This window comes from Myotis lucifugus, unplaced genomic scaffold, assembly GCF_000147115.1.
Source record: "Myotis lucifugus unplaced genomic scaffold, Myoluc2.0 scaffold_101, whole genome shotgun sequence".
NCBI lineage: Eukaryota > Metazoa > Chordata > Mammalia > Chiroptera > Vespertilionidae > Myotis > Myotis lucifugus.
Window position 1 is genome coordinate 1,643,179 of NW_005871149.1, and position 12,006 is coordinate 1,655,184.

At 47.8% G+C, this 12,006-nt stretch overlaps 1 protein-coding gene across 1 annotated transcript in view; it reads right to left on the reverse strand.

Annotated features, from left to right (window-relative positions):
- MOV10 (Mov10 RISC complex RNA helicase) overlaps positions 1-11,618 on the reverse strand; it is a 23,271-nt gene extending 11,653 nt beyond the window's left edge. The window contains exon 1 of the mRNA XM_023757014.1: positions 11,270-11,618. Coding sequence (XP_023612782.1) covers positions 11,270-11,403 — 134 coding nt within the window. The 5' untranslated portion in view covers positions 11,404-11,618. The remainder of the gene's footprint in view (positions 1-11,269) is intronic.
- Between the last annotated feature and the right edge of the window lie 388 nt (positions 11,619-12,006).

Here is a 12,006-nt window from a genome sequence, read left to right on the forward strand (position 1 = left end):
GTTTGCTTTGATGTGGGCTTTTTACTCTTCCAGCTAGATAACTAATGAAGTTCGAACAGATTCAAAGTCGGACGGCTAAGAATACCTTTTTATTATGAGCTATGCCCCGCCGCTGGAAATTTCATTTTTGACTACTGTTCCTCGTCCAGAGGCGTGACTGCTGTTCTATTTACAAAAAATCAGATGTGCTGAAAACTGGTCAGAGGAGCAAGAACTCAACGTTCTGTGCCTGAAATTCGGTTTAGTCAACACAGCCAACGCTTACAGAGACCTGCTATGTGCCAGACACTAGCCGCTGGGGCTCAGAGCGGCAAGAGCCCCAGACTCGCCTCGATCCCAGCCCACCGCCTGGGGGGCAGCGAGGGGCTTTCAGGGCAGCACTGAGCCCAGCCTGGGGGCAGGGGTGGGTGTTCACGAAGGTCTCCCCACGAGCCTGCGTCAGGTGCAAGGGTGCGTGCCAAGTGTGGACTAGGTGGAGGAGTAGGCGAGAGCAAGGGCGGAGGGGCTCGCCACTAGCCGCCTCCCTTCAGGTTACTTCACCTGAGTCTCAGAGCCTCACTCTCCTCCTCTATAAAATGGGGACAACGACAGACTTACCTGGCAGGGCTGTGAGGGTTACCCGAGACGGACACGGCAGTGAACCACTGAACCCAGTGCTTGGCACATAAGGAGACCTCGGTAAGGTGTAAGGTGCGCTATGATTAGTATCACACACAGTCTGGTTGTACTAGGGTGAAAAGTGCAAGGGAGGGCGTGGCAGGAGGCAGCAGAGGTGGGCAGGGACCAGGTCACACATAGTTCTGCAGGCCCGACCTTGACCCCGAAGGCCAGCAGTCCTCCTCCTTTACTGGCACCCAGGAGCCAGAGGGCATCCCCACATGTGACATACTTCCTGAGCATATTCAAGATCTGGGCAGCTCACCACCCTCCCTCGATGCTTCTAGGGAATGAAAGCAAATCCTAGTTCATAAGAACCATGGTGATCCCTGTTTAACGATTAAGGCTGAACCGGCACACTCACTCGCTAGTGTATCGTGAGAGAATTTACAGTCACAGACGTTTTCCTGGTGCCCCCTGCCTGTAACTCTGCCCTTTCCCTTCACCCCAAATAAATGAGAATGTCACGGTGCAGAAAACTTTGAATCAGCTCTGATGTGGGTTAAAGAGATAAGGCGTCATTTGAAAACACAATAGAAAATCCGCTCAGTAAATGCTAGCTACTCGTATTAGTATTCGTATTAGTAGTGATAATGGTAACGAATGGTTAGCAGCAGGAGCAGGAGGAGCAGCAACTTACTTTCAGCCCGAATCAGAGGCTACACTGTGGTTACAGAACCCCCGGGTGGGTGGGTTTTAAGCAGGGGAGTGGCAAGACCAGATGTGCATTCCACATCACTCTGGCATCAGGATTGGAGGGTAGATTTGCTGGAGGCAAGACTGTAGGCAGAAGAGCAGTTAGAAGAAGGCCATTGCAACAGTCCAACTGAAAGATGACCAGGGCAGGAACAAGGCCGTGGTAAGGAGAGAAAAGGGGCCAGATCTGAAAATGCGGAGAATGGAAGGTGAGGAGGATTTGGTGATTGTCTGGAAGGGGAATGGAGGCGGGAAGGAAGAGGAGGCTAGGACAATGCCGAAATCAGTGGGGTGGCTTTAGGGGGTATTCCTGAGATAGAAGGCAAGGACAGGAGGAGAAGGATGCTGGAGGGACTGACCGTGACATATGGATTTGGACATGCTCTGTTTGAGATTCCAGTGGCAGGTGGCTCCAGAGATTCAGGCCAAAGTCAAAGGAGAGCCTAACAGCAGGGTGCCCCCAGGTTGCAGTTACAATCGCAGTGTTCAGGATCTCCCCAGGTGGTGTGAGTCATCTGAGAACAGTGGGGGCCAGGACAACCCAGGGAGGAAGAGGAAACAGAGAAGGAACCTTTCCCCTACCCCCACCCCCAGAAGGAGGAGTATCAGGAAGAAGTCTTAAAATCAGGTATCAGCCTCCAACGCTGCTGGAGTCATAAAGGGACCGAAATCAGGAGGTCACCATAAACTTTCACCAGGGCTCCTTGGTCAGTGAGTCATTCAGTTCCATGGACTAAACACAAACTCCAATGCAGACAGAAGCCAGGCTCCAAAGGTAACTATCTCTGCTGCCCTCAGCCTCTGGCACCTGCTCAGCGCCATTGTTGAATCATTAGTGTAAGGAGGAACGCCCCTCATCTCCAGACAGATGTTGCCAGCAGGGGAGGCAGGCCCAAGATGGCCAGATCTGGCTTTTGAGAGAAGCCCAAATCAAAATTTTTATGTGAAATCGCCTATTTCTGGAAACTTCTGTGTGGGCACAGGGGCAGGAGGAACTCAACTTTGCAAGTTTTACAACCTCTACTGTGAGTGCTACCATCACAATACTTCTCAAATTATTCCCCATGTCTGATACTACTACCCAAAGTCACCCATCCCTGCCTGGTCTAAGGGGACAATCATAAAAAAAAGTTTGTGTTTTTTTTTTTTTTTTTTAAATCACAAACTTAGTACATACTGGTTGGAAAAAAAGCCCCAATTCTTGTATTATATATCTAGTCACCTAGATTTCTAGGGAAAAAAAGATAAACAATAGAAAAGTTGAATATTCAACCTAAAGAATAAATCCAGATGACCAAAAAAGTATAAAATATGCCTCAAAAGCAGAGATGCAAATTAAAGTAAAAATGAGATACCATTTACTCAGCCGGTGTGGATCAATGGTTGAGTGTCGAACTATGAATTACAGTGGTTCTCAACCTTCCTAATGCCAAGACCCTTTAATACAGTTCCTCTGTTGTGGTGACCCCCAATTTCATGGTTACAAATTGAACATAATTAAAGCATAGTGATGAATCACAAAAACAATATGTAATTATATATGTGTTTTCCGATGGTCTTAGGCGACCCCTGTGAAAGGGTCATTCGACCCCAAAGGGGTCGCGACCCACAGGTTGAGAACCACTGAATTAGGAGGTCAGTTTGACTCTAGGCTTGATCCCCAGTAGGGGGCATGCAGGAGGCAATCAATGATTCTCTCTCATCATTCTCTTCTATCTCTCTCCCTTCCTTTCTGAAATCAATAAAAACAAAGAGAGAGAGACAATTTTATTTCCATTAGACTGACAAAAGTGGAAAACTAGTCATCACATGTATTGCTGTCAGTATATATGGAAAAGTGAACTGTCATACACAGCTGATAGAGAGGTGAAGTATTACAATCTCTGGAAAAAGAATCTGGCAATATCTCCTAACACTAGAAATGTAAGTATCCTGTAACTCAGGAATCCCATTCCTAGGAATGTATCCCCTGGAAAGAAAAGTACCAGTGTATAATTATATATGCACAAGGATGCTTACTGCAGAGTCATCCACAGTGGCCAAGAACTGGAAACAAAACACATTCCCCCCAATAGGGAGATGGCTGAATAAACTATAAACACCCACTTCCTGCAATATTGTGCAGCCATTAAGAAGAATGCACCACACACTCCAGTGTCTATAACTTAAAAGGCTGACAATACTAAATGTTGACAAGAACACGGGAATAACAGAACACGCATGCATTGTGAGTTGGACTATAAACGATGCAATCGTGTTGGAAAGGGTCTGGAAGTTTCATGTAAAACTAAACACACACCGTAATTTTCTGATTTTTAATGAAAAGTATACATGATTGTATTATGCTGTGCACTACATTAAAAAAAACAATACAACTCTAACACCTAATGTGGACCTAGGACTGGTAACTTATTCGACAAGTACTTGTTGGGAGGATGTGGCTTAGTTGGTTGGGCACCACAAGGTTGCTGGTTTAATTCCTGGTTAGGGCATATGCACGGGTTCCGGTTCCAGTCTTGGTCCCCCATAGGGGGTGTGCAGGAAGCCGCTGATAGATGTTTCACTCTCATATCGATGTTTTTTTCTCTCTCTCTCAAAATCAATTAAAAAAATATATATATATATATTTTATTGATTTTTTTACAGAGAGGAAGGGAGAGGAATAGAGAGTTAGAAACATCGATCAGCCGCCTCCTGCACACCTCCCACTGGGGATGTGCCCACAACCAATGTACATGCCCTTGACTGGAATCGAACCTGGGACCTTTCAGTCTGCAGGCTGATGCTCTATCCACTGAGCCAAACCGGTTAGGCTCAAAACCAATTTTTAAAATGTTTAAAAAAAATTTAAATCATTCCAGACTGTTATTTTATACATGAAACAGATGCCAATGCAAACATTAAACTGCTGGCTGGCACACAGCACCACGTGCAGTGGCCTGGGATGTGAGGTGCCAGGCGATACAGACCGTCTAAACTCGGACAAGCTCTATAAAAGAAGAAAAAGCAACAAAAGGGAATTAAATATATGAAGACACGGCCACATTACTTTTACTTTTTAAATTTAAAAATTATTATTGTATTTAATGGTCACACTACTTTTAGATGGAGTTGTAGGCAACAGAATAAATGAAGGCGGGTTTAAGTGATAAGAGCTTTATTAAAATTGCTGGGAAGCTGTGAGCAGCAGGTTCAGGAAATGGGCAGGATCTAGGGAAGGCTGAGCAACTTCCCCTCAGAAAAGGTCAAAACAAAACAACAAAGACCAGCTCTTAAGACTTCGCTGTCATAACCAAAAAAGAGGTTAACACATTAAGCGCCCAGCCTGTTTTGTTTTCCGGACGGAAAGTATAGTGTCAGTCACCGGTGATTGGGCGCTTAACGTGTTAACCACCCTGGCCAGGTAGCCAGCTAGTTAGAGCATTGTCCTGATGCACCAAGGTTGTGGGTTCAGATCCTGATCAGGGCACATAAAAAAAATCAACCAATGAATGCGTAACTAAGGGGAACAACAAATGGATGTTTCTCTCTCTCTAAAAACCAATAAAAAAAGTTTTTAAAAGAAAGAGGTTAAGCAATGTGCCCAAGATTTCAAACAAACCAAAGTGGCAAATATTACCTACCCTTTAACCCAGCAATTCTACCCCTTAGAAAAAGGGAAGTGAAAATATAAGTCTACAAAACAATCTGTACAAGAATGTTCATAGCAGTTTTATTCAAAATAGCCCCAAACTGAAAACAAGAGAATGGATAAACTGTGATTTGTATTCACACAAGGAACATTACTCTGTGATACAAAAACAAACAAACAAATAAAAACAACATCCGATGGATACACACCAAGTGGTTGAATCGGTAAAAGAGTACTAGTATGTGTATCCATTAAGTGAAGTTCTAGAACAGGCATATTACCTCAAAACCATCAGAGCAGCGGTGGCTTCCGGGTGGGTAAGGGTGAGGAGATAAGGAAACTTTCTGGAGTGACAGTCATGTCCTACATCTTGGCAGCGGGTTGTACACAGGTATATGCATTTGTTAAAACTCATAGAATGGTTTACCTAAATCTGTCCGTTTCATTGCATGTAAATTTTACTAAAAAAAAAAAAATCATAAACAATTTTGGAACTTACAGTTCGTGCTGAAGTGAACTGACTGATGTCTGTAACTTACTTTGAAATGAATAAAAAAATAAAATGTTGGGGCAAACCCCCAACGATGCATTAGAGGTGTCCACCAGACAATTAGGCGTTATTTCCAGGATGTGCTGTTGAGTAAGAAAATGTGTGTAACATGACCCCTTTAAAAAAATAATAAAACAACCACCAAAAAAATACCCTGGTTGGTATCATGAACTAGCTTGCATGCATAAAGAGATAAATGAGCCCTGGCCGGTTTTGCTCAGTGGATAGAGCGTCAGCCTGTGGACTGAAGGGTCCCGGGCTCGATTCCAGTCAAGGGCATATGCCGGGGTTGTGGGCTCGGTCCCCAGTGGGGCAGCCTTGTAAACGCAGGGACCTTAAGTAACCACAAAGATGATCTGAAATGAAAACTTTTAACTAAAAGTAGTTTATGGCAGGGTAGTCATGTCCTAGACTAGCTTCTTCCTTGCAAAAGTCAATCTTTACCTTGAGGGGGCCCACCTATGACAACAGACCTTTGGAATGTCAGGATAACGCCCTTTTCCCAGACCTCAGCCCTTTTCCCAGACCTCACCGGGGAGGGACCATAAACCTTCTCACTGTTATGGTTATCACGTTAATCCTTGACTGCTAACTATCCTGTTATCACGTAATTGTTGGCTGTCCTGTCCCCACCTATGTAAGAGATGTAAGTGTCTATCATTTTACTTTTTATCCAACCCCAGAGGTTTCCCCTGCTTTGCTTTCTCCCGCCTGCCTAATCTGTCACCAATGGATTTCATGTCACCCACTTGCTTCTTCTCTTTGGATTGTAATGTATAACATTAGGTGCAAAACTGCCTTTCTCCATTGACACTGATGAGCAAAAAATGATGTCTTGTTTAAATGTGCATTTTTCCCTGATGATTATATAGTTGGAGGACCTTGCCTTCTGTTGAACAGTCATTTACGTTTCTTCTGTGAACTGCCCGATGGTATCGTTTTCCCAAGCTCTGGGAGCTGACTCCTCCTTCAAACCCTCTCCTAGTTCACCTCCTAAATAGGCAAGAACTATCCTCATGAACAGAAATCAGATGGGGCCCCCCAATTTATAACGCCACCGTCTACAGGATTAAGTCTCGTGTTTTCAGATGGTACAGTTAAGTCCTCCACATAACGATGATAATGCGAATACAAGAACATCAACAATAGAAAACACTGAGAACTCACTGTGCGCTGTTCTGAGCGCCTATGCACATGATGTCCTTTAATCCTCACAATAACCCTTTGAGGTAGCAACTATTGTCATTCTATTTTAGAGAAGAAAATAAGGGACAGGTTCTCACCCTGAGGGTGGACAATCCATCCTTAATGGTACCTCCGGTCGCTCTCAGCTACCGACTTTGGCCCCTGCTGTTTGTTGAGTGAACAATAACTATTCTTTTTAGACTCAGTTCAGGAAAGAATAGGAGCGAGAGGAGGAGTATTTCAGAACTTAGGATCAGAGTTGGAAACCGTCTTAAAGGGACATCTCATTCCATGTTTTTCAAACTCTGGGTTGCAACTCTCATTGGTGGGTCAAGACCAGGGTTTTTATAAAATTGAAACAAAGTAGAATTAAAAGCAGCAGAGGGTGGGGAGTGAGGCTAGGCATTGTTTCAAGGACACATATTGTTCCCTGAAGCAGGCTTTATCAGGCCCTGAAGTAAAATGCATTTTTTTACTGTGGACAGAGATCCAAATACCAAGCCATTCTCCACGCCAGGAGCCCCAACGGTCTTCCTAAAACCCTGATTCTGTCGGTCTCCTACTTTGAAACTTTGTGCTTTCCTATTTCTGTCAAGATTTAAAAGAAAACAAACCAACCCCACAATGTCTCTCGGCGGGTCCACAAGGTCCTACCCCATCCAGACCCTGCCTCCCTCTGGCCTCAAGTCACCCCAAGACTTTGAAGGGGTTACTCCCTCTGTCTGGAATGCTCTTCCCTGCCCCCGCATCTGCTAACTCCTGCTTATCTCTCAAGATTCCATTCAAACATCACTTTATCCCAGAAACCTCAAATTCCTAGACTAGGTCAGGCCTGCAAGGTATACACTCTCAAGGCATACTAGACTTTTCCTTACAAGCACTTGTCACAACAGTCATTAAATAATTATGTTTAATCACCGCCCCCTTCCTTAGACAGTTAGGTTCCTTCTGTGTATTCATGGTGACTCACGCAAGTAGCACCTTGCTCTCGGGAGGCATCCGGCCAATATTTGTTGATAAAATAATGAGTCTCCTGCCTGAGGTGAGAAACTTTTCGGGGCACCAGGCCCTACTCCGTTCTAAAATGACAGCCACAACTCCCAAAGCCCGAGCAATATGCCACACAGGATGAAGGCCTTACCAACCATCGCTCATTTGGGTCTCCCGCAACCCTGAGAGAAAGGCATTTTTCACATACTTCAGGTAGGAAAACGGAGAGATGTTAAAGAGGAAGAAACAACAGGCCCAAGTAGAGCTGCCTGCCCCCAGGACAACACACCAAGACCTGAGGGCAGTTTCAGCCAATACCAGGAATGTGACCTCAAACCAGCCTGGAATTTCCTGATCAACACTGGTGAGGTAATACGCCTGATAAGACCCCTGCCGCCAGCCCTCCGGCCCCACCCCCCAAAGGTGTTCCAGCCAGAAACATCCTTTCTTTTCTTTTGCTAATAACTTTCTTGTCCGGCCCAGTTCCTGCCCATGAAACTTTCCAATTTGTACCACTTCTTGGAGGGCTTTTGTCTTTATGGCGATGCGGCCTGATTCAGGAATTGTTCAATTAAAGCCAATTAAATCTTTAAAATGTACTCGGTGGGATTTTTGTTCTTGAACAGATTGTTGTCCAAAATCTATGCCACTAGATTTGAACTCCAGCTGTATTGCCTGGTCTGCACATCTGCCACTCCTTACTAGAATACTGTCATAGTAATAGTGATAATGACAGGAAATAACCAGCTTGTACTCTGATGAACACTTGTGTGATGACGTATGTTACTGACAGCCACCTGGACTGCTGTGGGTCAGAACAGGGTTAGAAACGGGTCCCTGATTTCAGACATCGATCGTCCTCTCTTGACCCACGCTCCACGCTGCCTTGCTCCACGTCGGACGGCAGAAGAACAACCAAAATCTCACGATGGGAGTACAAGCTGGTTGTCTATCACAGTGTCACTCAGAAGGTGTCTGACAGGCTTACATACGTCATTCCTAAGGGCAGCATTCAGCTACGGTCTTATCTATACGGTGCAGCTAGGGCTTGGCCAGAGAGGTCATTCCCTCTGCTCTTTAATATTTCACAAAAAATAATTTTTCTACATTTCTTATAACACTCTTTAATTATTTTCTATTGCTATAACATTGTAACACTCTCCACTTATTTCCTATCATTATCACTATTACTATGACAAACACACTATTTACTATTTTTAAAAATATATTTTTATTGATTGCAGAGAGGAAGGGAAAGGGAGAGAGAGATTGAAACACCAATGCTGAGAATCTTAGATCAGCTGCCTCCTGCATGCCCCCCACTGGGGATCAAGCCCACAATCTGGGCATGTGCCCTGACTGGGAATCGAACCGTGACCTCCTGGTTCATAGGCCAATGCTCAACCACTGAGTCACACGGGCGGGGCTGGAATACACTCTTTAGAGGCAGGAACGAAGGCACAGGCACAGTGCAGAGTCTCCTTAAGTAGGTTTCCTAACTGAATAAAGAGATGGGAAAAAGAAAGAATTGGGAGCAGAGCATGTTGTAACATCCTAAAATAACCCTGTTGGAAAGGGCCAATTCCTAACAGTGTAGGAATCTCCCTAGAATTCCTGACAGTGAGGGGTTGGAGGGGACAGGGGTGACAGGAGCTATACCTCTCCTACAGTCTATTGTCTTGTAGATCAACTATACTAATTCAGTTAGGTTCCACAAGCATTTAATGAGCATCTACTACATACAAGGCTGGGGGGGGGGGGGGTGCCGCTGCCCGGAAGATGCAAATTGGGATGAAAAAACCCGTCTGTGTCTTCAGAGGATTTAGACACTCTGGTGGGGGGAAGACCCGCCCCTACCAAGCTCTAAAGAAGACAAAAGTGTAATCCTGCTATAACCAGGGTGTGAAGGAGTTATGAGAGCCCCTGGGAAGCAGCACTGAATTCCCACTGGGAGGATGAGGGTTGATGTCACAGCATTCCAGCCTGGGCTTGACAGTACTAATTAGAATCCAAATCTCCACCTGGAGTAAGGGAGCATGAGGGGGGCATGTCGAGTGAACCTAATTCCCCCTTAGGGACAGAAGTGTAATTCTTTCCACCGTGAAAGTCTTTAAAATATTCAAGGTCAATTGTTCCTCCCATCAAGGCAAACATTTTTGGGTTTCTTTTGACTGGGTCTCATAATTGACTATGAATCAACTGAGAACTTTACTCTTCCTCCTCCTCCAAATACTAAAACTCTATCCTTCCAAAGCCAGGGTCAATGCCACCTTCTCCACTGAATTCTCTTGTATACCGTGTGCCTATCACAGCTTCTATGGCTCCCCTGGGATCATACATTTTCCATCCTTATATTACCCAAGGTGCCCAGTGTAGTGAGGGGGCACAAACAGGTCTCATCTTCGCTGCTCCTTCAGATGTTGCTCAAGCCTGTAAATGTCCCTCTTAAAAATGTGACACTCATACGCCAAGGTTGTGGGTTCGATCCCCGCCAGGGCACATACAAGAATCAACCAATGAATGCATAAATAAGTGGAACAACAACTCGATGTCTCTCTTTCTCCCTTCCTCTCTCAAAACTCAATAAAAAAGGTATCACCTGATATTGAACCCAATATTCCAGATATAATCTGGTCAATATAGAGTCACTCCCCCTCCCCTTAATACATATTTCTATTAACACAATCCCACACTTCTTTCACTCTTTCTGCAACCATACTGGCCTTCCCTCGGCTAAAATCCAGTCTTTTTCAGGTCTGTTATTAAGCCTAACCCCTTATTTAGTTGTAGAAGTCTTTACACTTATCCCTGTTAAATTGTTTCTTGGTTTTCTGGAGCCTATTGATAGAGGTGTTTTTGCAGCACAATTCTACGGTTGGACAGAGTGAAGTCTCTTTGATTTCCACTTGGATGGCAGCAGGAAAGGCGACCAAACAGCCTTCAGCCACAGGATGGAAGGGGCCCCCTGGGGACTGGCCTGGCCTGAGTCTCCATGGAGAAGCCACAGGTGCTCACGGAGGTTCGGCACGTATGTAGTTGGTGCCTTTTCTCCTTCCGAACTCCCTGAGGTTCTCCCTCCTACACCAGCTTTGGGGGGCGGGAGGGGGGGGTAGGGAGACATAGTGGACCCTGAAGCAGCCCCTCAACCAGGGGGACCGAGGTGCCATGCAGCCCGCGCCGGGGCTCGGCGCCGCCACCAGGAGGCTGCTTCCCCGCGCGTGCGCGACGCCCCAGACCCCCACCCCAACGGGCCCCTCCCCCGGCCAGGGGCTGTCCCCTCGCCCCCAGGAGCCGCGGGTGCCCGCACGCACAACAACCCCGCCCCGGGCCGGCGGGGGCGCGGGATGCGCGGGAGGCTCTTCGCGGGGACGTGGGCGCAGGGGTCGGGCCGGGCGGGGCGTGGGCACCGCGCGGGAGGGGATGTCCGTGCCGCCCCAGGACCCGCCGAGCCGCCGCGGGAGCTGCATCCCCCCGCTCGGGCGGGCAGGGCTGCCCGGCGCGGGGGTCGTGGCGGCGAAGTGGGCCCGCGATTCGGGGCCAGGGAGCGGGCCGACCCGTACCTGGGCTTGAACTTTTGGTTATAGATGGTCCGCAGGCACTCGCGATCTGTCTCCTTGTCCAGCCCCTCCGCGAGCAGGAAATTCTCGAAGGCTTGGCCGGTTTCCCGGAGCTTCCGGCAGCTGAACTTGGGCATCGCGGCGGAGGCGGCGGCGGCGGCGGCGGCGGCGGCTCCGGCTCAGGCAGAGGGTCCGGGGAAATGAAACTGAAAGTCGCCGGCGCAGCAGCAGGAAGTTGGCTGCCCTAGAAGAGGGTGCAGCGGGGGGAAGCACCCTAACTCTGACTCTTGATCCTGCAGGGTCCCCCTGTCCCCACCAGGCTAGCCTCCTCCGTCCCTCTCCTACCTGAGCTTCCCTCCAGGCTCCGTCCTCTCCCCTCCCCCCGCCCCATTAACTCTTTCCTAAGGAGTCTGCCCCTCCCTCAGGGCCCTCCCCTTGCCCCAGCTCCCTCCCCTGGCTCCCAGCCAGACGAGGAACGCGGCTACCGCCTGGGGCCCCCGACCGGTCCGGGAGGACTTCAGAGCCCGAGCTGGGGCCACTCCCACGCCCAGCCCCGGGAACCCGCGGATTCACTGGGAAGCCGAGAGCAAAGGGCAGGGGCTGTGACCTGGGTCGGCTGCAGCTGGGCTGGGGCAGCTCCCCCAGCACCTCCCCCAGACGGCCCGGGACACATACCAGCACGGAAGCGCGCGGCACGCCCCCCTCCCCCACTTTCCCCTCTCGGGCTTTCAGACTCTGGG